Genomic DNA, 27,810 nt, shown 5'->3' on the forward strand with positions numbered 1-27,810 from the left:
TTTTTTGGGGGTGGGGTGTGGGGGGGTGTTTTTTTCCTTGATTTTTATGTCGAAGTTTCAAATCCAAGGGACTGTCTCCCACCTGGGCTGGGGGGGCTGCGCTGTCAGGGCGTTGTTCCCTCAGAACCAGCTGGTGCCAGGGGTCTGCCCTGCAGCTGACATTGCAATCCAGTGCCTCTGTTCTCCCCCTGCAGGGGGGGAGTGGATCGTGGATCCAGGGGTTTTGAGGGGGTGCAGGGGGAGCTCCCTCAGCCCCAGGGTGGGGGGTCCCAGCCCCTTGTTTCCTGAGCACTACGTTCACCCCTGGCACAACCAGAGACTTGCCAACACACCCCTCCCCGTGCTTTTTTTTGGGGGGGGGAGGGAAGAGGAACCAAACCCTCAACCACAGTTTGTCAGAGGCCATTTGGGTTTTGTTGTCATTTAAAAAACAAAACAAACACAAACCACCAAACCTCCGAAATATGAATTTTCTTCATTTAAGTCTGTAAATAAAATAAAACTTGTTTGTTCCTTGGTTTTAATCGGAGGGTTTTCAGCTTGGGGGGGTCTTCTTAGGCGGGGAGGTTGCTCTGGAGCTCTTTCTTCCAGGGATTTCAGGGGAAAAATAAGTTGAGGTGTGTTGATGTGGTTTCTTTTCTGGACACTTTTGGGGGGTGATTCTGTTTGAATCCCATGGATGTTCTCTCAGCCAAAGCAGGTTGATCCCTTTATCTCCCCAGCCTCGGCCCTCCTGAGCCCCCTCTCTCCATCCCTACAGGGAGGGATCAGTGTTTGGGAAGAGCTGAAGGTCATTGCACCAAAACGCCTCACACTGCCCTTTTTTCGTTATAATTCCGGGGCGTTTTGCTGTTTCTGTGCCTTTTTTTGTGCGTTAACTGGGTGGTTTCTTCAGCCCAAGCCCCCGAGTCTGAAGCCCCTCTGCCCCCGGGCGCGTTCCCAGCTGGATCCTTCTCTGTCCTTCCCCTCTCCGCGCCGTTCCAGCTCCTCCCCAGAGGCACCGGGAACGAGCCCGGGGCAAAGTGCGGGTCCAGCCGCGGGACTCTGGGGACGAGGGCGCAGCAGTGACCTGGTGACACACGGGTGACAGTTTTATGGGGGGGAGGGGGAAGGTTGAGTGGCCGCCTCGGGGCGGGGTTGATAAACCCTCCCGTGGGTTTTCACTCCGTTCCCAGCTCGGGGCTGCTGTGCCGGGTCTCCCCCGGGGCTGCTGGGGGGTAAATGGTGGTGTGCGAGCTGGGGAGGAGGTCGGGGGAGCGGAGACCTCGCGGCTGCAGCTCCCGCTCCCACTTTGCAGGCGGGGATCAAGCGCTGCCTTTTCATCTGCTCCATCCTCCCGCAGGGCTGAGGAGCCGCGTCCTCTCGGCTCTTTTAAGATCTCCAGGATGAATTGAACAAGAAAAAAAAAAAGAAAAACCATTAAAAAAACTCCCGAACCTGCAGTTGTGAAGTTTTCAAAGCCCCTCAGAGTGGTTTTCTCCTTCCCCGCAGCCCTTGGAGCTGTTTCTCGAGGCAGCCCTGGAGTGCAGAGACGCGCCTGGGGGTGTTCCCCTCCTCAGGACCCCCTGGCCATCCCCCCAAAATCCCTGTCATTCCCACGGCACCCCCATCCTGAGTCCCCCTGTCCCAAAGCCCTGTCCTTCCTGTGGGACCCCCTGGCCTTCTCTGACCCCCTGTCCTTCTCCAGCCCCGCTGTCCCCCCCTCCGCGGTCCCCGCTGTCCCCTCGGGGGCGGCTCTGGCTCTTTAAGGGCGCTGCCCGCTGTCGGTCCCCGCCGTCGGGGCGAAGTCCGCGGGCTCGGTTGCGGCGGCGGGGCCGGGGATGCAGCTCCCGGCGGGGCCGGGCGCCCTGGCCGCCCCCCTGCTCTCCATCCCCGTGGCCTTCGGCGTCACCGGCGCCACCGCCCTGGCGGAGTGAGTGGGGACCCCCCCACAGGGACCCCCGGGGTCGGGGGTTGGGGTCCTGCCCGGGGAGGGGTGGCGGGACCAGTCCGGGAGCGGGGGGAGAGTCCAGGCTGTGCCAAGACACGTCCAAGGCTGGTGGGACCCATCCCACTGGGACGGGGGGCCCGTCCCAGGGTCCCACCCGGACCTGGAGAGCGGGGAGCATGTCCTGGGCAGGGGGCTGGGCCTGCCCGGGATCGGGGGGTCCATCCCACGGCCAGGGGTTCAATCCCGGGGGGAGTCTCCCGGCGTGTTTCGAGGCTGCCTCGCTGCCTTTCCAATCCCGCTCGGGGTGGTCGGGCACAGCCGGGGCTGTTTGGGGAGCAGAAAGCGGCTCCGAGCCCCCCAAATCCCCTGGAATTAGGGTGATCCCGGCTCTGGAGGGCCCTCCACACCCCACTCTCCTCCCAGACTGTCTCCCCTGCCGCCTCGGGCGCTGACGTGTCCCGGCGTGGCCGATGTCACCCCCCCGCACCCTCCTGGTCACCGCCACTGTCACAACAGCCGATAACGGCCCTGCTTTCGGTTTTCCTGCCTTGTGACACCCCATGATCCCGGCCCGGCATCCAGGGGCTTTGGGACCGGCTCCCTGGGGATCCAGGAGCCCCACCCCTCCTCACCCCCTTTATTCCTTTTCCATGCAAACCCTGACTGGTTTATTTTCCCCTTATTTCCAGTCCCACCGCCCCCCAGGACCCTCCAGCTCAGGGCTCTCCCCTTGTGTTCCTTCACCCCTTTCCTTCCTTCCCTTTCCACCAGGCCCCTTCACCCTCCTTTTCCCACTCCTTTTATATATTTATTTCCACAGCTGATTTCTGCTCTTGCTTCACCAGCAGCAAGAGCTTTCAACCCAAACTCTTCACTCCCAGAGCTCTCCCCATGTTCATTCCCAATCTTTTCCGTCTCCTCCCATTCCTGCTGCAGCCCAGATCTCTGGGATCCATCCCCGGGCATCCTGCAGCTGGAGGGAGCCCCGAGCCCTGCTGCTCCACGGCGTTTGAACTCTGAATTAATCGTTTGGTGGGAGTAATTAGTTGTGTAGTAATTAATTACACAGTGGCAATAATGTGCCGGGGTGGTGACACTTCGGTGATTTGATTGGTTTGTGTTTTTTTTTTTCTGAAAGCATCTGGGCTGGTTTGGGTGTTTCAGGAAGGTTTGGGTGTCGGTTTTGTTTTTTTGGGGGGGACACACTCAGCCCTGCTCAGCCACTGTCCCAATTCCAGGCCCTGAGAGGGCAATTCCAGTGCTCGGGATGGTTTTCCCTACAATTTCTTCACTCTCTCAGGACACTTTTTTCAGTCTCTCTCTGAACCTCCCGGGGTTATTTCAGACTTTTCTGCTCTCAGAGGACGGGCAGCACCTGGGACCCCTGACCCTAAAAATCAGGGGGGTGAGGAGTGTTTCAGGTGACAGGGGGGAGATGGGGCTTCACCCCCCAGGCTGTGCCTGCTGCTGGACCCCCTCCCACACTGCTCCACAGCAACCCCCCGCTGCTGGTGCTGACGGTGCTGCTGGTGCTCATCGGCCTCTGCTCCATCATCCTCTTGGTCAGCGGCCTGAGCCACTTCCAGGACCCCCTTTTCTGTGGTGAGTCCCCCCCAGGCTGTGGGGGTTGGTGCTGTGTTGGGGCAGGGGACGGGGATTTGGGACTGGGGATGTGGAGGGAGCTGTGGGACCCTGGCAGAGCTGCCCGGCTCTCCCCCAGTGTTCGTGGTGCTCTCCTTCGTCTCCGCCATCGACCTCATCATCGCCCTGGAGGAGGATGGGTTCGTTTCTGGCTTCATGGAGGTCTATGTCAGAGAGGTACCAGCCCAGCCCACCCCACCCTGGCCCCCTGCAACCCCTACCCGTGCAGGGGTGGATGGAACTCTCCCTGCCAAAGCTGCTCCTGCCACACCCAGAGCAGCCCCAGCTCCCCTGGGGTACCCTGGGGAGGGGGTGGGGAGGCAGCTGCCCCCTCCCTGCATGACCCAGTCCCTCCCCACCCCGGGCAGGGCGAGCCCTACCTGCGCACGGCCCACGGGATCATGATCTGTTACTGGGATGGCATCGTCCACTACGGGCTCTACCTCACCATGATCGCGGCCATCGGCCACAGGTGAGCGGGGACCCAGGGGCCAGGGGAGCTGGGGGGGGCTTGGAGCATCCCAAACTCCACAGGGAGGGAGCCCCGAGCCTGGCAGAGGTGCCTGAGGAGCTCACAGGGTTTGGGGGACCCCAAATTCCATGAGGAGCCAGCTCCGAGGCGCCTGCTCCCGGTGTCTCTGCAGGAAGAACTACAGGAGCCTGGGGCTCTTTTGGCTGGGCTCGCTGATGATGAGCATCGTGGTGTTCCTGCTCGGGAACATGATTGGTATGAGGAGGGGAGGAGGGGGCTCTGCTCCGTGTCCAGCCCCCGCTACCCCCCCTGGGCTGTCCCCACCACCCGTGCCCATCGGGGTTGCTGCTCCCCGTGGGCAATCCATCCATGCCCTGCTCTCCTCCCCCAGGGAAATACAGCTCCGAGCTCAGCCCTTCCTTCCTGCTCAACCTGCCCTACGTCCTCCTCCTGCTCTGGGCAGGGGTGAGGCTGTTCCAGCAGCCCAGGGAGCTGCTGTGCCTCAGCCCCGAGAAGGTGAGCTGGGGCTGCCCCTGGAGCCCGGTGCCCCTGCCAGGGCTGGGCTGGAGGGTGCAGGGCCAAACCTGGGGCATTTCCCTCTCCCAGGTGGCAGAGGAGCAAGGCAAACCCCTGTACCGGCGGCCCCAGGACGTGGCCCTGGTCGTGGTGCTGCTGCTCATGGCCTCCTTCACCTTCTTCAGGGGGATGGTGAGTGCTGGGCCCCTGCATGGGGGGTCTTGGGGAAGGTGCATCTGCCCCCCACCCACCTCCCCTCCTCTCTCCAACCCCCCCAGGTGGTTCTGGACTGTCCTGCTGACTCGTGCTTCGAGTACATCTACCAGCACGAGCCGTACCTGCGCGACCCCGTCGCCTACCCCAAAGTGCAGGTGAGCAGTATGGGGGTCCTGCTGGCCCCAGCTGGGTCCTGGTCACCCCTGCCACCAGGGACGGGGTGACCTTCTCTCTGTCCCTCCCCAGATGCTGATCTACATGTTCTACGCCCTGCCCTTCTTCCTCCTCTGCATCTACGGGCTGGTGCTGCCTGGCTGCTCCTGGCTGCCCGACTGGAGCCTGGTGTTTGCTGGGGCCGTGGCACAGGTGAGGCTGTCCCAGCGCCCACGGGGGGCAATGCTGGGACCCCCAGGGCTGGGTTTGGGTCCCAACTAGGGGACAGCAAGCCCAGGGCAGGAGGTGGTTGGGGCTGAGCTTGGGGGCGCAGCTCCCACACCTGCATGTGGAGCAGCAGCTCTTGCTGCTGCCTGGTAATTACTTTGGCCCCGGTGGATTTTACTGGGACCGGGGATTCGTGGGCCAGAAATAGGCTGGGGCAGGGCTATAATAGGATGTGCCACCCATGCTGCTGCCACGCACCCTTTGGGGCCGGGTGGGCTGCACAAGATACCCCCCCACACACACACCCAGTGCCACCCCCTTCCCTCTGTCCCCAGGCTCAGTTCTCCCACCTGGGCTCGTCGCTGCACGCCCGGACCCCCTTCCCCTACCAGACCCCCGACGACGTCCTGTGGAGCTTCCTCCTCACCAACATCCTCTACGCGCTGGGCCCGCAGCTCCTGGTGCTCCGCTGCCTGCGCTGCCCCGCCTTTTTCCTGCCTCCCGCTCCTGCCGCCCTGCTCCGGGCAAAGAAACACCAGTGACGGGGTCCTGCCCGCCCCGGGGGGCTGCTGTGCCCACCCTGGGGGCTGCTGTGCCCACCCTGAGGGCTGCTGTGCCCACCCTGGGGCTGCTGCCCAACGACCCCGGTCCTGCTCCAAGAGCCACAGAGCGGTGGGTCCCGGCTGCCAGAGGTGCCCCCAGGGGTGCTCTGGTGGTCCCCCCGGTGTCCCAAAAGGCCATGGGGGTCCTCAGGATGCTCTGAGGGGAGGTGGGTGCAGCCACAGCCCTGCCCTCACCCAGGGGGGTCTCAGTGGTGGGGGTGTCCCCTCCCGGCGGGTCCCGGGGGGCCGTGGGTGCCCCTGGAAGGACTCGGGGTGGGGGCAGTGCCAGGGGAACACTGTTTACAAAATAAAGGAGCGAAGGTTCGTTCCGGAGCTGTTCGTGTCCCTGCTGTGCCCAGGGATGTCCCTCCCTGCCAGCCGTGGGAGCACAGGGATGGAACCCCCACACACCCAGGCATCCCCAGGGATGAGGAGTCTCCAGGCTGCTCCCCTGCGGCCCTTTGGGGTGGGGCTGGGGGGTCCCTGTGGGTGCCCACGGGTGGGCGTGGTGGGCACACGGCTGTGTGTGCGGCGGGGGTGTTGTACAAGGGTTTGTGAGGGTGGGGAGGGGGCGCACGGGTGGGGGCGGGCACACGCTCTGCCCTTGCTCTGCCCGGGGCAGGGGTGGATTTCCCCGACAAAACTCCTCGTGCCCAAAGTGTTCCCAGGGGTCCCAGCAGCACCAGGGGTCCCAGGGGCGGGGGTGGCGGGCGGGCCGGTGACCTTGGCGAGCCGCCGGCCCTGCGCAGCGCCAGGAGAGCCAGGGCAGGGCCGGGCCGAGCTCCGGTGCCGCCCCTGCGCGGAGCCGCACCGGCGGTACCGGCGGCACCGGCAGAACCGTCGCGCTGCTGCGGGCGGGCCCCTCCCGCCGCCGGCACCGGGGACACGGTGAGTGCGGGGCTGCGGCGGCTCCGCTCGCTGCGGGGCGCCGGGACGGGACCCCCCCGGTGCCGGTACCGGGCGGGACGCGGCGGGCGGGGGTCGCTGCGGCCGGGCCGGCGGCGCCGGGCCAGTTTCCCCTCCCTCCCTCGCTGCGCTGCCCGGGCACCGGAGTCCCGCAGCCCCGGGGCCGCCGCCGCAGTGTCCCGCACTGCAACACCGCACCGGGCCCGCGGCCGCGGGCGGGCACAGCCGGGGCCACCGCATCCCCCCGCCCCGAGCGGGCACCGCGACCCCCCGGAGGGGCTGCGCACCTCCCCCTGCCCCCGCACCTGGCACCGGGACCCCCGGGAGGGGTTGCCCTGCTCTCACTGCCCCCCGGACGGGGCACCGGAGCCCCCGAGGGTCCGCCTCGTTCTTTCTGCCCCCGGAGCGAACCCCGGAATCCTCGTGGGGCACTTTCCCGCTCCCCCTGCCCCCCAGACCAGGCACCGGGACCCCCGGCGGGGAGGGAGGCGGTCCTCTCCCTGTGCCTCCAGACAGAGCGGAGAGACCCCGGGGGGGCTGTTCCGCTTCACCTGCTCCCGGAGCGGGCATCAGGACCCCCGGGGGCTGCCCCGCTCCCTCTTCCCCGGACTCGGCGCCGGGACCCCCGGGAGGGGCTGTCCCTCTGCCCCTGCCCCCCGACCGGGCACCGGCACTGCCGGGGGGCTGCCCTGCTCCCCCCGCCCCACATCCAGCCCCTGGCGCCCCTTCCCCACCCTCCCCTGCGCTTGGGAGGGGCTCATTCCCGCCGTGAGGGGGGACACAGAGCCGGGCTGGGGTCTGGGGCACCCCCAGAACTCGGGGCTCGGGATCGCAGCCCCCAGGGATCAGGAGGCTCCGGCGCACGTTCCCCCCTGCTGTCCCCCGGGAAAGAGGGGTGCAACCGGGGGTCTCGGGGGGCTCCGGCCGCCGCCGCCGCTCCCGCCGCATCAGTTCAGTTTCCAGATGTGCCGGCGCTGCCATAAATAACTCAGGAGAACCGGCCCGGCGCGCCTGCCATCAAATATTCATCGCGGCTGTAACTGAGCGGGGGAAGCCGAGTTCAGCGCCGGGGGCACGGGGGTCCCTGGGGCCGGGGGGGGCGGCGCGGGGAGGCAATGAAAGACCCAGCGCTGCCAGTGCCCCCCCAGTGCTTGGGGTGGGTGAGGAGGTGGCAGTGGGTGACGGCACCCCATAGGGGAGGGGTTGGGGACCAGCGTCGCTGCTGGGGGGATGCCGAGGCTGGGGGTCGGGCAGAGTGAGGGTTCCCCCCTGCCAGGGGGGCTGGAGGGTGCTGAGGGCTCTGCTGTCCCCCCAGATGCGTCCCCAAAGCCCCTGGGCCGCTGGCCCGGCAGCTCTGCTGCTCCTCGCGGGAATCCTCGGCTCGGAGGCGCTGCCGAGCCCCCGGGGCAGGAAGAAGGTGGTTCATGTCATGGGTGAGTGGGGAGGGGCGTCGTGGGATGGGATGGGATGGGATGGGATGGGATGGGATGGGATGGGATGGGATGGGATGGGATGGAATGGGATGGGATGGGATGGGGTGGGGGTGGAGGTGGTGAATGGGATGGGATGGGATGGGATGGGATGGGATGGGATGGGGTGAGGTGGGGTGGGGTGGGGATGGGATGGGATGGGATGGGATGGGGTGGGATGGGATGGGGTGGGGTGGGATGGGATGGGATGGGATGGGGTGAGGTGGGGTGGGGTGGGGTGGGGATGGGATGGGATGGGATGGGATGGGATGGGATGGGATGGGATGGGATGGGATGGGAATGGGATGGGATGGAGAATGGGATGGGATGGGATGGGATGGGATGGGGATGGGATGGGATGGGATGGGATGGGATGGGATGGGATGGGACTGGGGTGGGGTGGGATGGGGTGGGATGGGGTGGGATGGGTTAGGGTTAGGGTGGTGACAGGGACAGGTCCAGCCCTGAGCCGAGTGTCCCTTGCCCTGAGCTGGCTGTCCCTTGCAGAGGGTGACAGCGGCACCGTGGTGGTGCAGACGGCGCCGGGGAAGGTGGTGACGCACCGGGGCGGCACCATCATCCTGCCCTGCCGCTACCACTACGACGTGTCCGCCCACGACCCGGCTGAGATCCGCCTCAAGTGGACCAAAGTGACGGAGCCCATGGCGTTCGTGGACGTGTTCGTGGCGCTGGGCAAGGCCCGGCGGGCGTTCGGGCCCTACCGCGGGCGCACGGCCCTGCAGGAGGACGGCGCGGGCGACGCCTCCCTCATCATCCGCAACGTCACCCTGCAGGACTACGGGCGCTACGAGTGCGAGGTCACCAACGAGCTCGAGGACGACACCGGCGTGGTCAAGCTGGACCTCGAAGGTACCGCTGGGGAGTGGGGGGTGGGAGAAGGGCAGGAGGATGCTCTGGAATGCAGGAGGAGAAATTATCCGGGTTATCCAGATTATACCCCCCCTGCCCTGGTGTGCCCTGTGGGGATGGTTGGGGTGTGGTTCCCAGTGCCCTGTGCCCTGTGGGATGGTTGGGATATGGTTCCCTGTGCCCCGTGGGATGGTTGGGATGTGGTTCCCAGTGCCCTGTGCCCCGTGGGATGGTTGGGATGTGGTTCCCTGTGCCCTGTGCCCCGTGGGATGGTTGGGATGTGGTTCCCAGTGCCCCATGGGATGGTTGGGATGTGGTTCCCTGTGCCCTGTTCTCCCCCCAGGCCCAGCTCTTGTTCCCAGCGTGTGCCGTGGTTTTATTGCCGCCGTGATTGGCTTTTACTGTTGCTCCAGGTTTATGGGGTGGCAGCTCATAAACCCCGTGGATGGACGGTGGCACGGGCTCGTAAAGCACCCAGGGACAGGGATGAGGGGCTGGTTTAGCTCCGAGCCCACTGGGACATCGGGAAAGGGGGAAAACCTTCTTTTTGGGGGCTGCTTCGGGGGTACCACAGCCTGGCTGGACCCCATGTGGGCACTGCTGGTGTCCCTGTTTTCCTGGAGCCTGGGGGTGGAACGGGGATCCCTAAAGTCACAGCGTGGAGGGTTTGGGGGCTCTCAAACCCCCCGCCAGGGCACAGACAGGGGCAGCTCATTGTGGCCGACCCTGTTTGTTGGGTGCAGCTGCAGATTCAGGCAGAGGAGAGAACCCTCCACCCCCCAAAAAAAAAAAATCCCTCCTCTGCAGGCGTCATCTTCCCGTACCACCCTCGCCTGGGCCGCTACACCCTGAACTTCCACGAGGCGCAGCAGGCGTGCCTGGAGCAGGACGGGATCCTGGCGTCCCACGACCAGCTGCACCAGGCCTGGCTGGAGGGCATGGACTGGTGCAACGCGGGCTGGCTGGAGGACGGCTCGGTGCAGTACCCCATCTCCCGGCCGCGGGAGGAGTGCGGCCGCAAGGACACGCCCGTGGGCGTCCGCAACTACGGCTACCGGCACAAGGAGAGCGAGCACTACGACGCCTTCTGCTTCACCTCCAACCTCAACGGTACCGGCGAGGGGGCACCGAGCCCCGGGCGGGTTTTTGGGGGGAGCGCTGGGATGGGGGGGGGTTTTGGGGGTGGTTCCCATGGCGACCCGACAGGATGCTCCGCCCTGGGAGAGAGGATGCGTCCCTTCCCCGGGTTCATTGGCCCATCAGGAGGGGGAGATCAGCAGTGGGACCCCCCAGCAGGGACTCACCTCCATCCTGGTTTGTTCTGGGGTCTGGAACACCCAGTTTTAGCAAAACCCTCTCTTTTTTTTAGAAAAATACCTCTCTTTCAAAGCAAAACCTCTCTTTTATAGGAAACCCTCTCTTTTTTTGAAAAAACCCCTCTTTTATAGCAAACCTGTCTTTTTTAGCAAAAACCTCTCTTGTTTTTAACACACACCTTTTTTTTTTATTTTTCTTTTTTTTTAGCAAAAACCTCCCTTTTTTTTTTTTTTTGGGGGGGGGGAACACAAAAACCCTCTCTTTTTTTAGCAAACCCATCTCTGCCAGGCAGGAGGAGCAGGGCACAGAGGTAATTGCAGCAGCAGCAGCCCTGGGTGATGGATGAGGCCGGGACCACGCGAGACAGATGGGAGCCAGGAGGGCTCCTGGGCTCTGTAAATTCCTCCTGCCTGGCAGGGGGGGCTGAGGGGGGGTCCTGCTGATGTTTATTTAATGGTGGCAGGTGGGATAAATAGCGGGTGACACTGGCACAGGGAGCTGGCATTACCCACACAGCCCCTAAATCTGCCCATGCTGAGGGTCCCCAGGGCCCACCCAACCCCTCACCTCCTCCTGCCCCCCAAAATGTGCCCACAGGGGTCCACAGGGCTTGTATCATGTTTCTTCTTCAGCCCCCCCTCAAAAAAATGTGTTGGGGGGAGTCCTTCCTCCAGCCCCCTAAAAATGTGTTGGGGGGAACCCCCAGGGCTTGCAGCACTCACCTCCTCCAGTCCTCCAGATGTCTTGCAGGGGCCAACCAGGCTGGTACCACCCACCCTCCACCTCCAGCACCCCCCTAAAAATGCAGTGGGAGGGATCCATAGGGTTTGTACCCCTTGTCTCACCTGGACCCCCCCAAAAAATGCTCTGGGAGAACCCACAGGGTTTGCATCACTCTCCACCCCCAAAAATGCACTGAAGGGGGCTCCACGGGACTTGTCCCCTCTCCCCACCCTACCAACCCCAGCGGCACAACGGGCAGGGGATGCTCCAGCACTGACCACCCCCTCCCCACCCTCACTTTGCCCCTCTGCCCAGGCAAGGTTTACTTCCTGAAGACGTTCCGCAAGCTGAGCTACTCGGAGGCGGTGCAGGCGTGCAAGAACAACGGCGCGGCCGTGGCCAAGGTGGGGCAGCTCTACGCCGCCTGGAAGATCCAGCTGCTGGACCGCTGCGAGGCGGGCTGGCTGGAGGACGGCAGCATCCGCTACCCCATCGTCAACCCCCGCGCCCGCTGCGGCGGCCGCGAGCCCGGCGTGCGCAACCTGGGCTTCCCCGACAAGAAGTACAAGCTCTTCGGCGTCTACTGCTTCAAAGAGGCCGGCGGGGATGCCCCCCTGGAGAAGGCGAAGGCGAAGGAGGCGGGCGGGGGGCACCCCAACCGCGTGTGAGGGTGGCTGTGGGTGGGAGCACCCCTCCGGTTCGGCCGGTGAATGAGCCCCCCCTCGCTGCGTGCTGGGCTCCCCGGGGGTCTCAGCGGAGCTGCGGGCAGCCCCTGCCCCGGGCCGGAGAGGCGGCGGGGCGCGGTGGCGCTCGGGGATGCGGAGGCAGCAGGGAGGGGAAGGACTTTGGGAGCCCACACCCGGGGCTGGCTCCCCGCTCCTCGCAGCTCTTGCTTCTCCACCTGCCCATTGCATGTGCTAAAGGGCCCGTCCAGCCCTCCATCCCCACCCCAGGGGTCCCCACCCTGCGCCCTCCCGGGGTCGAGCAGCACCGACACCCCCAACCCCCACCCCCGGCAAGGTGCTGTGGGCCACCAGTGTCACGGCACTGTCAGGTCTCTGCAGGGGGACTGACCTGCCACGGGCTCCCCAAAATGCTGCCTCGGCGCTGGGCAAGGACTGGGGGGCACTGGGCAGCCTGGGGGGGCACCTGCAGCCCCTCCAGCCCCCGCCTGCAGCTCCTTCGCTTGGCTTCCTGCGGGTGAGGTGGGAGGGGCTGGGTGGGACCCCCCCCGAGGCTTTGGGCAGCCCTGGACGTAGATGAAATAAAAGCTTCGGCTGCTTTTGAGAGCTGAGCGGGGCTCTGGTGTGTTCTTCGCTGGTGCCACCCCTGAGGGGCGTCTCAGGAGCGAGGGGACCCCAGCGCTGCTCGGCCTTGCTTTCCCTCCCTGCTCCCAGCATGTTCAGAGCATCCCAACAGCGTCCTGCTTGGATTTGTTGGGACCAGATCCAAGGGAGCGGCACCAGCAGAGCCGCACTGGGGCGTCCCTGTGGCTGGGCAGCACCCAGGAGCCACCATGGGGGAGGCAGGACGTGGATGGGGACCCCAGGGTCCCCAAGAGGGGTTGGGGGCTCCCTGCCCACCCTCCCTGGCCCAGCTGAGCACGGCCCATCCATCACCTTCACCGGCTGATGGAAACAAAGAGCTGCTGGGATGGGACACTCCTGGCAGGGGACAGTGGGTGTCGGGGGCCACCGGAGTGGGTAACGAGGGTAGGGTGCAGGGAGCAACCCCAGTAAATCCATCAGCAGCATCTCCCCAGCTCGAGGGGGACCTGTGGCCACGCTGGGGACACATGTGGCAGCCACCACGGGGGCGATGCATGGGGAGCACCAGGAGCAGAGGGGCTGGCTTTGCTGCAGGTTAACTCCATGTGGCGAAAGGAGGCAGCACAAAGGACGTGGGGGGACCTTCCCGGGGGTCCCCACAGCCCCCAAGGAAAGGGCAGGGTCGGGGTAGCTCAACTGTTAAAAAAATTTATTAAAATGTCCAGCAGTACAGAAAGGTAGAGTCAGAAATGGGGAGGGGGGAGGTGGGGAGGGGGCTCAGGACACGGCAGTCACGTCGCAAACAGCAGAGATCAGAAAGCGCCGTACACACACACACGCAACTCCAACGGGGACCCCAAACAACGGAAACGGGGCAAAAAGAAACCAACCGGCCCCAAACCGGCCCTGGGGGCACCTGGTGGCACTGGTGGCACTGGTGGGCTCACCCCACACCAGCCACAGGGATGCCCCACGGGCAGGGCCGGGGGGCCGGGGCAGGAGAAAGGGGGGGCTGCTAAAAAACCAGAGCCACCCGCCTCGATGGCCAGGGTGGGATGGGGGGGCTGCCTGATTAACCCCGCTTTGGGGACGGGGCCAGAGCCCAGCCAGGGGTGGGGGGTCCCTGTGCGGGGCTGGGGCCTCGACCCCGGGCCGGGGGGCTGAGCGTGGGGCATGCAGGGAGGGCTGGGGACGCACACGCAGCCGCCCCCTCCGGGTCCTATTCCCTACGGGGCCGGGCATCCTAAGGAGCTAAAGCCAAAGGGGGTTATAAAAGAGAGGGTTGGGGGTGGAAGGGGTTTGGGAGGGGGGCGGGAAACGTCACCACATCCCGCGGGGGACCCTTGTGCTCGGCGGCCCCCCCGGCTCTAGAAGTAGTGCCCCTCCTCCATCCAGTCCAGCCGGAGGTGCTTGCGGTGTTTTCGCCGCTCCTTGCGGGGTTTGTGGTGGTGGTGCTGGTGGTGGGGGTGGCTGTGCCGGTGCCGGTGGTGCCGCCGCGCTCGGTGCGACCGCCTGGCTAACGGGGGGCAAGGGGAGGATGGGGGGACACACCCGGGAGGGGGTCAGGAACGGGCACCCGTCCCCGCCCACCCCTGCCCACCTGCCCCATCCCGTCCCCACTAACGTTTTGTGCAGAGGATTTTGGGCCGGTCCCACTTGCCGGTGCTGTGGCACTTGATGGTGGGCACGTGGCGCTGGGTGAAGCCCTCCTGGCACTGGTAGCGCACGCTGGAGTGGATGTTGTACTTCTCCTTCCTCTTCCCCACTGGGAAGGCGTTGGGCACCTCTGGGGGGGGCCCACACAGCACTGGGGGACACACACAGAGCACTGTCACCCCCCTGTTACTGGGGAGGGGATGAGGGGACACCCTGCCACCAGTGGGGATGGTTTTATGAGAGGCTCCTCCATCAGGGTTGCACTGGGGTGTCCCCAGGATTCAATTTGTTAATTAACAGCCTTATTGGGCCGTCATTAACGCGCAGGGTGGGGAGGAGCACCCAGGGAGCAGCTGGAGGTTAATAAAACTCCCGGGATAAGGAACGGGAAATTAACGGGTTTAATGGCGCCAAATTAAACAGATTCAAGTGTTGAGGGAGGAATTGATCAGGACTAGGAGAGGAAACACGGAGATTTAGGGGAACTGCTGGAGTCTGTCCAGGTGAAGGGCTGGGAGAGCTTTGCTGAGGGTGAGGAGGTTCCTGGAGAGAGACCGTGGGATGGGGACAGGGATGCTGGGAACTGTGGGACGGGGACACCAGGGCCTGTGGGACGGGGACAGGGACGCCGGGGGCTGCGGGCTGTGGGTGCTGCGGGGCCGGCAGTACCTGTGCCTTTCTTGCAGATGTAGGGCAGGTTGTAGTTGCAGGGCACGTCGTTCCACTTGCCGATCTCGTGGGACACCAGCACCACGCAGTCCTCGCCCCCCGCGAAGAAGTTGTCGGGTTGGTTCTCCCGCCAGTTCTCGTATTGCTGTGGGACACCAGTGAGGGTGAGACCCCACCCTGTGCCCCACCCCCCGAGCCCCCCTCGCTCCCCCAGGGCTCTCACCAAGCCCGTGTTGTCGGTCCACTGGAAGTCCTGCTCCACGATCCTGTCATTGAGCCCGATCCAGGTGTTCTCGTGCCCAAAACCTGTGGAGAGGGGCACGCAGGGTTCTCAGGGGAAGAGGGGAAGGAGGGGTCCCCAGGGGGGTGGGACGGGGGTGTGACCCCTCCCCACACCCACCATTGATGAAGCCGTGCTCCTCCTGCGAGTGGATGCTGGTGAGGTGGCCGGCGCGGCGCCGGCAGTCCCGCTCCGCGTCCTCCCAGGAGCGCCGGCGGGAGAAGTAGCGGTAGCAGTGACCCTGGAACTTGTGCCAGTTGTGGTCGCAGCCCTCCGTGTCTGCGGGGACACGGGGACAAGTGGGGACAGGGCAGGGGGGCCAGCCCCGCGGGGAGGGATGCAGGGAGCAGCTCCCTTCCGGCATCCCCAGGGTGACACGGGCTGGGCAGTGTCCCCATGGGGGTCTCCCCCACCCCGTGGTGACCCACCCGGGGGGGTGTGTGGGGACAGGGGGGGCTGCTCCTCACCTTTCTCGCAGCGGCTGCCGCCGTAGCTGGGCAGGCAGAGGCACACGAAGGAGTTCACCTCGTCGATGCAGGTGCCGCCGTTCTGGCAGGGGCTGGACAGGCAGTCGTCGATGTCTGTGGGGACACCGGGGGGGTTTGTGGGCATGGAGAGACCCCCCTGGTATCCCCCCACTGCCCACCCCGCCCACTGCCCCCGCCAGTGCCAGCAGTGACCGAGGATGGGGGATTGGGCAGGACTTGGAGCCGCAGCTCCATTCCTGTGGCTGCTGCTCCGTGCTGTGCCAGGACAGAGATTGGGATGTTCCTGTGAGGGGCAGGGCTCGGGATGCTCCCATTCTGGGGCAGATTTGGGATGTTCCTGGGATGCTCCCATTCTGGGGCAGATTTGGGATGTTCCTGTGCCGGGGCACATTTGGGATGCTCCTGTGTGGAGCAGGTTGGGATGCTCCTGTGTGGGACAGATTTGGGATGTTACTGTGTGGGGCAGGTTAGGATGCTCCTGTGTGGGACAGGTTTGGGATGCTCCTGTGTGGAGCAGGTTTGGGATGCTCTTGTGTGGGGCAGGTTGGGATGTTCCTGTGTGGGGTAGGTTGGGATGCTCCTGTGTGGGGCAGGTTGGGATGCTCCTGTGTGGAGCAGGTTTGGGATGCTCTTGTGTGGGGCAGGTTGGGATGTTCCTGTGTGGGGCAGGTTGGGATGTTCCTGTGTGGGGTAGGTTGGGATGCTCCTGTGTGGGGCAGGTTGGGATGCTCCCGTGCTGGGGCAGGCTCGGGGTGCCCCGGCTCTCACCGATCTCGCAGTTCTCCCCGGTGAACCCGGGGGCGCAGCTGCAGCCGCAGACGGTGCCGTTGGCGCGGCAGGTCCCGCCGTGCAGGCAGGGGTTGTTCTCGCAGGGGTCCGATGGGGCTGCTGGGGGGTTGGAGCAGGAGCCCTGAGCCCTGGCTGGGGGACAGAGCGGCCCCACTCCATCCCTGCTCCCATCCCACCCCCTCCCCAAGTTTGAGTGAATTGGTTTGGGTAAAAGGAGAGGAAACCCCCCAAAAACCCTCCCGGTGGGTAAGCACAAATCTCCCGCCCCCCAGCCCGTTTGTCCCTGTGCCCACCAGCCCCAGGGCACAAGGGGACACCCTGCCACTGTGCTCACCGTGCCGGGTGGCGTTGCCGGGGCCCACCCAGGTCAGCAGCTCCCGCTCCTCCAGCCCCTCACTGCTTCCACTGTCGGCTTCCAGCAGAGGGGACCCCCCCAGGTCCCCCGGCTCCGCTGCCAAGGAGGGCTCAAAGAGCAGCCCCACGCCGGGGGACTCGGGTGTCCCGGTCACCCCCGGGTGGGGGGCAATGGGTGATGACCAGGGTTCAAGGGTGGTTGAGCTGAGGGGCGTGGGGGCTCTTCTCTCCTCGCCTCCCCCGAGGAATCCTCCTGGCTGGGGGATGTTGGAGCATCCTCGGGGCTGGGGGGGACGGTGGAGCCAGGGGGCTGCCGAGGGCCTGGGGGGGGCAGGAGGAGCTGCTCCCCTGCCCCCAGCTCCGGCCCAGAGTGGCTGGTGGGATGAGAGGCCGCGGGGGCAAAGGACGTGGACCCCTCCTCGGCCGCCGCCTCCATCACTGCCGCCTCCACCAGCTGCTCAGGGCTGGCCCACGGGGTCAGCGCGGTGGCCACAGGGGGAGGCGATGGCGAGGGGGTGTCCCAGCCCAGGGGGGACGTGGCCACTTCACTGCCGGGCTCGGCTGTGCCTTTCCCGACACCCCCGTGTCCCTCCGGCCACTCCTGGCTGGGCTCAGCCGGCCCCTGGGGGGCTGTGGGGCTCAGCCCCCCCTGGGTATGGGGAGCAGCCCCCTGGGTGGGGCCGGGGGTGGCCGGGTGACCCGTGGAGGGGCCATCTGGCTGCAGGAAGGTCACGGCTTTCCTCTGCCTCTCCAGCGAGGCATCACCCGGGGCCCCGCTGCCGTCACCGTGGGGCTGCAGGGCTGGCTCGGGACCCTCGGCCACCAGCGGGGCTGGGGGCAGCGGGGGCCATGGTGGGACAGAGCCAGCGTCCTCCTGGGACACGGTGTCCCCAGAGAAGTCCTCGGTGGCCTCTGGGGGTGGCTGGGGGGAGTCCCCACGGGCGCTGGGGACGTGGGGCTGGGCCCCGTCCGTGGGGATGTCCTGGTGGCCCAGAGCATCGTGGGGAGTCACAGAGACAGGCAGGGGTGGGGATGGCACGGGGGGTGTCCCCTCGGGCCCTCCAGGGCTGCGGGGGCTCCACAATTCCTGCAGGGAATCCCTCGGGGCCGGTGCCTGCGGTGAGGGTGACACCGGGGCGGTGGCCGGTGCCACCAGCTCTGCAAGAGATGGCCCAGCCGTGGGGTCCCCAGCACAGCCCCTGCTGGGACCCCCCCCAGCTGTCTCTGGGTGTCACTTACCAGGGACAATCTCCTCCTCCAGCGCGTTGGGGGACGTGTCGGGGCCCTCCCGCCGGAGGCTCTCGGTGCCCGCACGGGGGATGTTCCACGGCTCCACCGTGTTGGCCGCAGCTTCCTTCACCTCCAGGGCCAGGAGGTGGGTGGCCTGGGTGGCCATCCCCGCTGTGTCCCCAGCCACTGTGGGGTCCACAGCCACTGAGGGGTCCCCAGCTGCCACTGTGGGGTCACGGCTCTGCCGCTGGAGCTGGAAGTAGCGCCCATTCAGCCCGGCGTGGCTCTTCCTCAGGCTGTGGGAGCTGGTGGGTGGGGGGCTGGGGGTCTCTGCTGCCGTGCTGGGGTCTGTCCCCAGCCCAGCTGGTGCCAGTGATGATCCGGTGCTGTGCTCCCAGGCTGGGCTTTGGGAGTCTGGCAGGAGGGTGACCGGGGGCTCTTCAGGGTCTTCTTGCACTGGCAGCGCCGGGCTGGCACCGGCCGGATCCTGCCAGGAGCTCTCCAGGGCCTGATCCACCACGTTGAGAGCCTCCTCCTCGTGGGGCCACGCCAGCGAGGGGGCTGTGGTGGGTGGCAGGGGTGTCCCACCGTCCATCCCCAGCCCAGGAGCCGCCGGTGCCGGTGCCAGGGCGGCCCCGGGAGGTCCCCGCGCTGTGCCGTGGCCGCGGGGCTGCTGCTTGCCGGCCACAGCTGCTCATCCTCCACCTCCTCCTCCTCCTCCTCCTCCTCCTCCTGGCCCGGCCCTGCGAGCCCTGGCTGTGGTAGGAGCTCGTAGTGGTCGCTGGGGGTGTCCCTGGTGTCCCCCGAGGTGCCCAGGTCCTCGCTGTGCTCCACCAGCACGTTGTCGCTGCCCGGCGGGTCGGGCGTGGGGGGCACCGGCTCCTCCATGTCCCTCTGCCCCGCAGCTGCGGGGACACCACGAGCGTCAGAGGGGCAGGACAGGCATCTGGGTCACGGGTGGGATCCCACAGCCCCCCTCAAGTGCCCATGCCAGGCACTGCTTCCCCCAGCCAGGGTGACAGCCGGAGCTGGGTCCCCCTCCAGCACCGCTCTCTTCATCTATCTTGTTAATTCCCCAGTTAAATATTCATCCTCAGCAATTTTCCTGGCCACGCCCACTGATTCCCAAGGGCATGCCGGGGCTGGTGGGGGGTCAGTGGTACCATGACCTCCTTACCTTTGTAGCAGTAGGCGTCGAATCTGGAGGCGGCGGGGGGGAACCCAGTGCGGTTGGGGAACTGGTAGAGGGTCCTGACCCCCGGGGTCTCCCCCCCACACTTCCTGCGGGGCACCCTGATGGGGTAGCGGACGCTGCCGTCAGCCAGCCAGCCCGGGTCACACTGGTCCAGCCCCTCCCTCCACGCCAGGTACAGCTGCCCCGTGGTGGCCAGCGAGGCCCCCCGGCTCCGGCAGTGCCGCCGAGCCCCCTGCCACGTGAACCTCCCCGGCACCGTGGCGTAGAACACCGTCCCTGCAGGGGAGAGAGAGACACCTTGGGGACACGGGGACAGGAAGCTGTGATGGTCCCCAGGGCCCCGAGTCCAGCGACAGCCTTGTCACTTGAGTGCTGTGGTCATGCCATGCCAAGGATGGCACGGAGCGCTGGCACCGCCCCAGCACCCGGCCCTGCAGCCAGACCCCAGCAGGAGAGCGGTGGATGGAGATGCCCGTGCTCCCAGTCATGCCAGGGCCTTGCAGGGACATCCCTGGGCATCCAGTCATGCTCCTGGCCATGCCATGGCCGTGCAGGGACATCCCTGGGCATCCAGCCGTGCTCCTGGCCATGCCGTGGCCGTGCAGGGACACCCCCGGGCCCCCATCCCCGCGCTCATCCCTTGCCTCTCAGCTCCCGGGCGTAGCAGTACACATCGTACAGCTCCTCGGGCTCCCTCCGCCCGTAGCTCCGCACTCCGGGGAGGCTGTTGCGGTCTCCGTAGCAACCGGGCCGGGACAGTGTGATGGGATACCTGTGGAGAGGGACAGTGATGGGACACCTGCCCGGAGGGGCTGTGTGATGGGATACCCGCCAGAGAGAGGCAGTGTGAGCTCTCAGCTCCGTGCGGGGAGGGCCCCGGCAGCGCCTCCTCCTCCCGTGCCCACACCCACCGCACGCTCTGGTCGCCCAGCCAGCCCGCGTCGCAGTTGTCGTAGCCGTCCTCGAAGGCGGCCTGGAGGTGCTGGGGGGAGGCGATGACGGCCGAGTTGTCCCGGCAGGCGCGGCGGGCGGCGGGGAAGCTCAGGGCGTAGCGCTGGCCCGCGGGGCGGTAGTGGAACACGACGCCTGGCAGGGCACAGGAGGGGGGACGTGGCACTTGGGGGGCGGGCACGGGGTGCGCAGGGTGCGGTGGGGCATGGAGATCACCCGGGGTGCGGGGCTTTTATGGGGCGCGTGGGGTGCACGGGGTACACAACCCCCACGGGGTGCCACAGCTCGCCCACCTGGCACGGGACACACGGGGTGCACATCCCACACAGCGCCCACCCCACCCCGCCGTGCGCCCACCCTCCCCAGCCCTGCCGGCCGTGCCGGGGCCCGGCTCACCCGTCACCTCCAGCGGCAGCAGGTCCTGCTCGTCCTCGATGCCGGCCACCACCTCGCAGCGGTACAGCCCCCCGTCGCTGGCGTGGGCCCCGCGCAGCTCCAGCGTGGCGTTGGAGCGGTCACGGGGGTAGCCGGGCAGGGACACGCGGCCCTCGTAGGCTTTCACCACCTTCACGGCGTTGTCCTTGGCCACCAGGATGGGCGCGTCCTCCCTCTGGCCGCTGGCCGAGCGCACCTTGCTCCATTTGACGCGGGGCGGGTCGGGGGGCTCGTTGGGCCCCAGCGAGGCGGAGGGGTGGAGCAGGAAGAGGCAGGGCAGGGTCACGGGCTCCCCCAGCCCCACACGCACCGCCTGGTGCTGCACCCTGCTGATGTGGATCACCTTCCCATCGTCCTGGGAGCCTGCGGGGAGAGGCGCCCGGATACCGAGAGGGTGGGCGGCGGGGACTGCAGCAGGGCTCTTGTGCACAGCGGGCAGGGCTGGGTGTGGGGGGCACCCCTGAGCCCCCCAGGGTGGAGCTCCAAGGGGCATCAAGTGCAGCCACCCCTTCTAGTGGCCAGAGAGAGGCTTTGCCCGTTCAATCTGCCCCTCGGGGCTGAAGCCTCAGGGATTTGGTCCCCAACCACCCCTGGATCCCCTCCCTCCCTGCTGAGATAAGACATGACAGGACCATGACCTCCTCTTCATCCTCCTCCTCCTCCTCCTCCTCGTCCCGCACTAATCCTGCCCCAGCCTGTGCCGCCTCCCAGCTCTGCCGCCACAAATCCCCCACATCTCAGGCCCCCCATGGCCCAGCTCCCCCTGCCCACAGTGGGGTCAGGGGATGTCCCCCGCAGAGCCCGGCCAGCTGGGGACCGGGATGGCCACTAATCCCCCCCGGGAACCTTCCTCCCCCGGCTCCCCACCCTGCACCGCACCCCACACCCTCGGCCCACCGGGAGACACGCACGGGCAGCGTTCCAGGGTGGGGGATCCCAAATCCCCCCTCGTGCTGCGATGTCCCCGCCGTGGGGGACATGGGGGGGGACACAGGCTGTCATGGCCAGAGCCACAGCAAATCCCTGGGGGGCTCAGAGGGGGGGTTGCCAGTGGGATTAAGGATTTAAGGTCTCGCCTGTGGGGATCCCAGCCTGGGGAAGGGGGGCTGTGGGTCATCCACGGGCGCCTGGAGGGTTTCTCCCTCACTAATCCCGGGTTCTCCCCGGGTCAGGGTTTGCTCTGGCTGTCAGTTCATCATCTCCTGCCGTTTCCCCCAGCGGTTCCTCAGCCCTGGGCACTTACCCAGCACGGCGATGGGGAGCAGGGAGAGCCCGAGCAGGACCCAGCAGCCGGCATCCCCCATCCCATGGACCATCCTTGACCTGCAATGACAGCAGGGGGGTGGGTGGGGGAGGCTCGGTGGGTGATGCCATCGGGCCTTAAATCGCCGTGTGAGGAGCAGGATTAGCCCCTCTCAGCAGGACGCCGTAAACCCCGGGAGAGTTCGATTTCACTCCTGGAATGAGGTCGGGATGAGGGACGGGGTGCCCCCATCGCCAGCTGGGGGGTCCCACCCGTGGTGACATCCCCGTGGCACCCACTGCCATCACCCGGCTCAAGCCACCGTCACCCATCACGGCTGCAACCACCACCAGGTGCCCACAACTATGACACCCACCACAACCATCACCCATCACAGGCAAGACCATCACCAGGTGCCCAACACCCCCCTCACCCCCACCACCACCACCACCACCACCATCCCCTGGTGCCCTCCACGTCACAGCCACGCTCAGGCTTTGTGTGGGCACCCAACCAGCCAAGAAGAGGCAGGAGGGACACAACCAGCCCCCCCCAAATCCTAAATGGGACCATGCTGGAGCTGGGCATCACTCAGCCATGAGCCTGAACCACACCCTGGTTCCCCCATGGGGTCTGCTGGTCCCCCCCGAGCTCCAACATCGACCCCTGCCCAGTCTCACACAGCAATTTGGGGAGCACTCGGCCTTCAGGAGGGGGACACCAGGAGCCCCCCATCCCTCCCCCAGCTGCCCAGAACCGAGGCTCTGCCTCATCCCACCGGTTCCCCCATCCCTGATGCTCCATTTTCCAGCCCTTGATTTCTCGTTCTGTCCCTTCTGTGCTTTTATGGGACAGAAATAGAAAGAAAGAGTGAAATGATGAGAAAAAAGGAGACCCCCCACCCCGTGTTCGGGGCTGGCAAAAAAGGGCCTTTTTGGGGATGCAAAACCGGGTTTTATCTTATTTCCTCCTCCTGCTGAAGAAGAAAGTGTTGGCAGCCCCTTCCCTCCCCCAGCAGCTCCACGGGGCGTTCTGCCCCCAGAGCCAACTGCTGGGAAAAGAGGAGGAGGAGGAGGTGACCTGACCCCAGCCATGGAGGGGAATTCCCGGGGTGCCGAGCTGGGAGTGGGCTGTGCCTTTGCCCAGCAGCATCTCCTGGGAGCTGAACCTTCCCAGGGCATCCCCGAGGCTCGGAGATGCTCCAGGAGGGAAATCCCCCCATCTCTCAGCAGCACCGAACTTTTCCCAGTTTTCCCACTATAGGGGGAAAAAAAAAAATTAATTGCTTGGCAAGGCCTGGCTCGGGAGGTTCCAGCTCATCCCATTGAAATGCTAATCCTGACTTTCTGGGATGTCCAGGAGCCCTCCCAGATCAAACCTTCATCTGTCCTTGGCCCAGGCACCGCCCGGGACCTGCTGGGCGAAGGTGAGTGATGGAAAGTGTGGGAAGGGAACACCCAGGACACTCAGCTGCAGGGAAAAAAGGGTGCCCCGGGCTGTGCTCACACGCCTTTTGGGCCTTCAAACCACCCTTTTAGGCCTTTTCAAGACTTTTTTGGCCTTTTCACCCGTTTTCTTTTCCCCATCCCTTGATGCTCCCCCCTCTGCAGCTTCCAAGCAACTTCTCCCACCGAAAGGCAAACAAGGCAATTTCCCACGTGGGACAACAGCGGCCGAACCTCGCTCCCTGCCACCTCCCCACAGCATCCCTGAGACCTTCCTTGTCTCCACCCCCCTCCTCCCTGGCCCGTGGAGCTCCCAGCGGAGCATCCCTCATTCCCAGGGATCCTTGGGGGCCACCAGCTCTGTCCCTGCGCCCAGTGCCACACGGGGATGGTGGGATGGAGCAGGGGGAGACCCCTCAGAGCTGCGTTACCACAAGGAGTATAAATCCTCCTTTGGGCTCTGCTGTTTACTCAGAGCGGGGTCCTCGCTGAGCAAACACCCGGCGTTTATCTGAGCGTTAAACACCCAAGTTGCTCTCTGGGTTTCCACTCGCCACCCGGGATGGAGGGGTGGGTGGGACGGTCCCTGAGCCCACCGGGGACACCCCAGGCTGGCTGGATGTGGGGAGTGGGTGCCGCTGGGTGGCTCAGGGCTGGGGGTGGGGTCACAGGGCTGTGTGGCTCCAGCTGCACCAGTGCCTTCCCCGGCATCAGCAGTTCTGCGGGATCTGCTTTCGCAGCAGGGAAGGTGCCATGGCGGGAAGGGCCGGCCCTGCCCGCAGCACCCGCTGCCTCCTTGGGGGGGGGTCCCAGGCACCCCCCATGCCAGGGGACAGGACACACAGCTCCTGTCACTGCCTTGGGGCCACCCGACTGGCACCCCTGCCCCTCAGCACAGTCCCTGTGTCCCCGCCACTGTCCGTCCCCTGGACCCCAGGCCGAGCCTGGCAGAACGTGCTGAGCCAGCAAAAAGTTTATCCCAAGGTCAGGACAAGTGACACCGATGGGTTCCATCCCTGCCAGTGCCGAAGCCACCACACGCGGTGTCCCCGCATGGGGACATCCCCCCATATCCCCCCCCCCCCCCAGTGTCCTCAGCCCCTCCCAGCCCCAGCGCCTCGTTAATTATTGAGACCATCTCCATCCCACCTCCCCTTGCTCCACTAACCCACAGCCCTGCTCCAGCAGTGCCAGGGAGGCTGCCCAGGGGTGGCACGGCCACATCCCGACCCCGTGGTGCCACCGGGATCAGCCCTGGCTGGCTCCAGGATGCCCAGCACGGGCAGCAGCGGCTCAGCAGCACCAGCCCCTGTGCCAGAGCCAGGAGCAGCATCAGCCCCATCACGCTGGGGTGGGATCCAGCTGGGATCCCCCAGGGAAGGAGCCGTGGGCTTGGTCGTGTGGTCACCACCGCGCCATCCCCGGCAGCGACAGCGAGGGGACAGGGTGACAGGGTGAGGAGGGTGGCACGGGGGTGGCCGGGCGGGGAGGGTGGCGGTGCCACCACGAGCACCGGGGGCTGAATTTCGCGGTGTGGAGGGGTCTCTCTCTGCAGTCGGGGCGATGTCACTGTGACGTCCCCCATGCCACGTGGCCGGGCCCACCCGGGGACAAGGAGCGTGTCCCTGTCCCTCAGCGTCCCAGCCCAACCGGGGGAAAAAGGCAGACGAGAGAAATTCAAAATAACGCCGGTGCAAACCGCCCCCCCCCCCACGAGTGAACATTTTCACATCTGTCACTAGCTGTCACCTCATGAATAATTCATATTTCTCATGAATATGCAAAGCCGGGGCTGGTGATTAGCTTGAGCTGAAACAGAGCTTAATTCCACACAGGTCGTTGGGCGCCGGGACCACCCGGACAGTTTCGGGGGTCACCTCTCACCCCAACCTGCCCCGAGCCATGGGCTGGGCTGGGGGTGGCTGTGGAACCTGGGGCCTCCACAGAGCAGAGGAGACATTTGGGACAGTGATGGGGACAGAGGCTTGGGACAGGTGGGAGGGGAGACCATGCACTGCCCACCCACCCAGGTGGCCTGGCTGCAGCTGGACATGGGTGCCCCCCCACCCTGGGGAAACCCCAGCCCTAGGGGTGCCCCCGACTTCCCCCTGGCCAGGACACAGACCCTGTGACCTCTGCTGTCCCCGCGGGTCACTCCAGTGCCCAGTGCCACCAGCGCAGCACTTCAGTGCCCACCCACCCGGCGTGTGCCCCCCACCGCAAACACCCCACGGGACTGACCCTGCACCCCGCCCCAACCCTGCCGGGGCCACCAGCCCCCCACGGCACCCACCTCCCTCCCAGGGGTGCCTCTGCCGCCCCAGCAGGGAGGGGGTGTCGGCCGAGGGCCCCCCCGGCGCTGCGTGGCCGTGGCAGGAGCCCGGTGGCGGGGCCGGCTTCGCGTCCCCTCCTCTCTGCCCACAACAAAGGAATTCTGCAAACCTCGCTGCCGTCACATCTCACAGGCAACGTGATGCTTCCCGCTCCCCCCCAGCCTGCCAGAATAAATTAGCACCTCGGCAAACTGTGATCCCGTCCAATATGGGCCCTTTGCTGGGTGCGATTTTTATTAGGCAGACAGTCTGCAGCCTTTATTTTAGAATTTGCTCCTCTTTTTGTTTTTTGGGTGTTTTTTGTCGTGGTTTTTTTTTTTTTCGTTTGGTTCATTTTTTTCCTTTTCTTTTATTCTTTTTGCCCCATCTCCCTTGTCTCTCCCCAGGAGGCCGAAAGCTCCGCGGGAGCCGCGAAGCCAGAGCTGCATCCCCGGGGAGGGTTTGGCCACCCCCCGAGTGGCTCTGAACGCGGCACCGGCGCCTGGCACCAAGAAACGGGCAGGAGACCCCCGGGCCGGTGGGCCTGGCACAGAGCCAGGCCTCTGGCACCGTCTTCCCCCCAACCGCTGGTGTTCTGCTTTGCCGAGCCCCTCACCAGGATCCACTCCTGCCTCCGTCCATCCCGACCTCTCCACGCGGGTGTGGGACACGCGGGTGGGGCTCATCCTGCCCGCGGTGCTCAGCGCCCGGCACTCTGCCAGCCCTGCCGGCGCCCTGGCAGCCCGGGGGCACCCCGGGACAGGGAACTTCCCGGCTCCCGACCTGCCAGGGAGCCACCGGCAGCACCGGCAGGGGTGGCCGAGGCACACCCGGCTCTGGCACCGCAGAGAGGTGACACCCCGGGGACACCCACCCGCCAGCACCCACTGCTGTCCTGCCACCCCTCACCCCCTGACCCTGCCCGTGTCTCACTGCCAGCCCCTGGGGGGCTCAGGGCATGGTGTCCCCCAGCCTGTCCCCGAGCTGGAGTCCCCCAGCCCCTCTCAGCCCCAGTCCCGGTGTCCCCAGCCCCCGAGAGCCCTGGGCCCCGCAGTGTCCCCCTGTCCTGCTGTGCCCACAACCCCAGTGGCCACGCCCCCACTTGTCCACCTGTCCCGGTGCCCCCAACCCCACTCCTGATCCCTCCAGTGTCTCCTCCAGCCCCACCGTTCCCAACCCCCGCACCCCTGACAGCCCCCCACGCCCTCAGTGTCCCCAGCCCTCAGTGACAGCATCTCCCCCACCCCAGGGCCACCATCCCTCATCCCTGTCCCCCCGGGTATCCACAGTGTCCCCCCGCACCGAGCCCTGAGTGTCCCCCAGCTCCCGCATTCCCGCGGCATACCCAGCCTGGATTCATCCCGCTCCTGCCACAGCGGTGCCGGTGTCACCGTCCCCATCCATCCCCGGCACAGGGACCCGCGTGCTCTCCTCCCCCTCACACCCCCGCATCCCCACCGCGCCCCAGCCCCGATCCGTCCCTCTCCTGCCGTTGTGGTGCCGCTGACAATGCCGGTGTCACCGTCCCCATCCCCGTGCCCGCAGCGCTGCCAGTGCCGGTGTCCCCATCCCCGGCGCCGGGCCCCGCATCCCTGCAGCCCCCGCATCCCCACGGCGGCCCCAGCCCGGATCCAGCCCGGATCCAGCCCGGATCCATCCCTCTCCTGCTGTAGCGGTGCCGGTGTCACCATCCCCACATCCCCACATCCCCATCCCCGCGTCCCCGCCATCCCCCGCATCCCCACCGTGCCCGCAGCCCGCAGCCCTCCCGCTCCTGCCGTAGCGGTGCCGGTACCGGTGTCGGTGTCACCGTGCCCATCTCCGGGCCCCGCGTCCCCCGCCCCCGCCCGCATCCGTCCCGCTGCCGCCGCGGCGGTGCCGGTGCCGGTGTCCCCATCGCCGCCGCCGTCCCCGCAGCGGGGGCGGTGCCGGTGGCGGTGCCGGTCCCGCACGTACCTGCTCCGCGCTCAGGGCGCGCCGGGACTCATCGCCGCCGGTGGAGCCGAACACCCCGCCGGCAACCGGGGCTTAAAGCGGGGCTCGGGAGGGGGCAGCGGGCCAGGCTCCCCGGAGGCCGAGCCGGGCCGGGCCGGGCCAATCGCGGCTGGCGGCGGGCGCGGCCCCCGCCGGTGCCGCCGGTGCCGCCCGCCCGCACCTGCCCCGCAGCGGCCCCGAACCCGCGCCCGCTCCGCGCCCGCCGCGCTGCCCCGGCGCAGGGCGAGGGGCGGCCGCGCATGCGCCGCCCCCAAAAAACCCGGCTCCCCCACCCCAAAAAGGGCCGCCCCTCCCCATGGAACAGGGCCAAACCCCCCTCCTCACCAGCCGTGGGCACCGCACCCGCGGGGGAGCAGGGGTGGATGGGGGATGTCTGTAATGAGGGGGGGTCTCTAAGAGGGGAGGGGGATGTTTGTAATGGGGGGGTCTCCGAGATGGGAAGGAGGGTCCTTGTGAT

The 27,810-nt window shown here is 66.4% G+C and overlaps 3 protein-coding genes across 3 annotated transcripts; 2 read left to right on the forward strand and 1 right to left on the reverse strand.

Moving 5' to 3' along the window:
- The first annotated feature begins 1,785 nt into the window (after positions 1-1,785).
- TM6SF2 (transmembrane 6 superfamily member 2) lies at positions 1,786-6,095 on the forward strand. The gene is made up of 10 exons (XM_050320890.1): positions 1,786-1,912; positions 3,426-3,532; positions 3,651-3,748; positions 3,940-4,043; positions 4,216-4,298; positions 4,435-4,559; positions 4,650-4,751; positions 4,838-4,930; positions 5,022-5,141; positions 5,492-6,095. Exons 1-10 carry the CDS (start codon positions 1,821-1,823, stop codon positions 5,696-5,698), a joined length of 1,131 nt encoding a protein of 376 aa, XP_050176847.1. The 5' UTR covers positions 1,786-1,820; the 3' UTR covers positions 5,699-6,095.
- A 433-nt stretch (positions 6,096-6,528) lies between these two features.
- On the forward strand, positions 6,529-12,337 carry HAPLN4 (hyaluronan and proteoglycan link protein 4). Its single transcript, XM_050320886.1, has 5 exons — positions 6,529-6,646; positions 7,980-8,097; positions 8,641-9,003; positions 9,811-10,113; positions 11,359-12,337. Exons 2-5 carry the CDS (start codon positions 7,980-7,982, stop codon positions 11,709-11,711), a joined length of 1,137 nt encoding a protein of 378 aa, XP_050176843.1. The 5' UTR covers positions 6,529-6,646; the 3' UTR covers positions 11,712-12,337.
- Positions 12,338-13,003: 666 nt separating this feature from the next.
- NCAN (neurocan) lies at positions 13,004-27,391 on the reverse strand. The gene is given in 17 exon segments (XM_050320913.1): positions 13,004-13,823; positions 13,936-14,118; positions 14,637-14,781; positions 14,860-14,942; positions 15,037-15,195; positions 15,384-15,497; positions 16,173-16,289; positions 16,528-16,740; positions 16,743-17,705; positions 17,787-18,367; positions 18,409-18,682; positions 18,955-19,248; positions 19,617-19,744; positions 19,884-20,058; positions 20,320-20,721; positions 21,602-21,681; positions 27,315-27,391. Coding segments are annotated over 16 exon segments (4,149 nt in total). The 5' UTR covers positions 21,675-21,681; positions 27,315-27,391; the 3' UTR covers positions 13,004-13,578.
- Positions 27,392-27,810: the final 419 nt, after the last annotated feature.

Source organism: Myiozetetes cayanensis, unplaced genomic scaffold (genome assembly GCF_022539395.1).
Source record: "Myiozetetes cayanensis isolate MyiCay16 unplaced genomic scaffold, myiCay2020 scf26, whole genome shotgun sequence".
In the NCBI taxonomy this organism is placed as follows: Eukaryota; Metazoa; Chordata; class Aves; order Passeriformes; family Tyrannidae; genus Myiozetetes; species Myiozetetes cayanensis.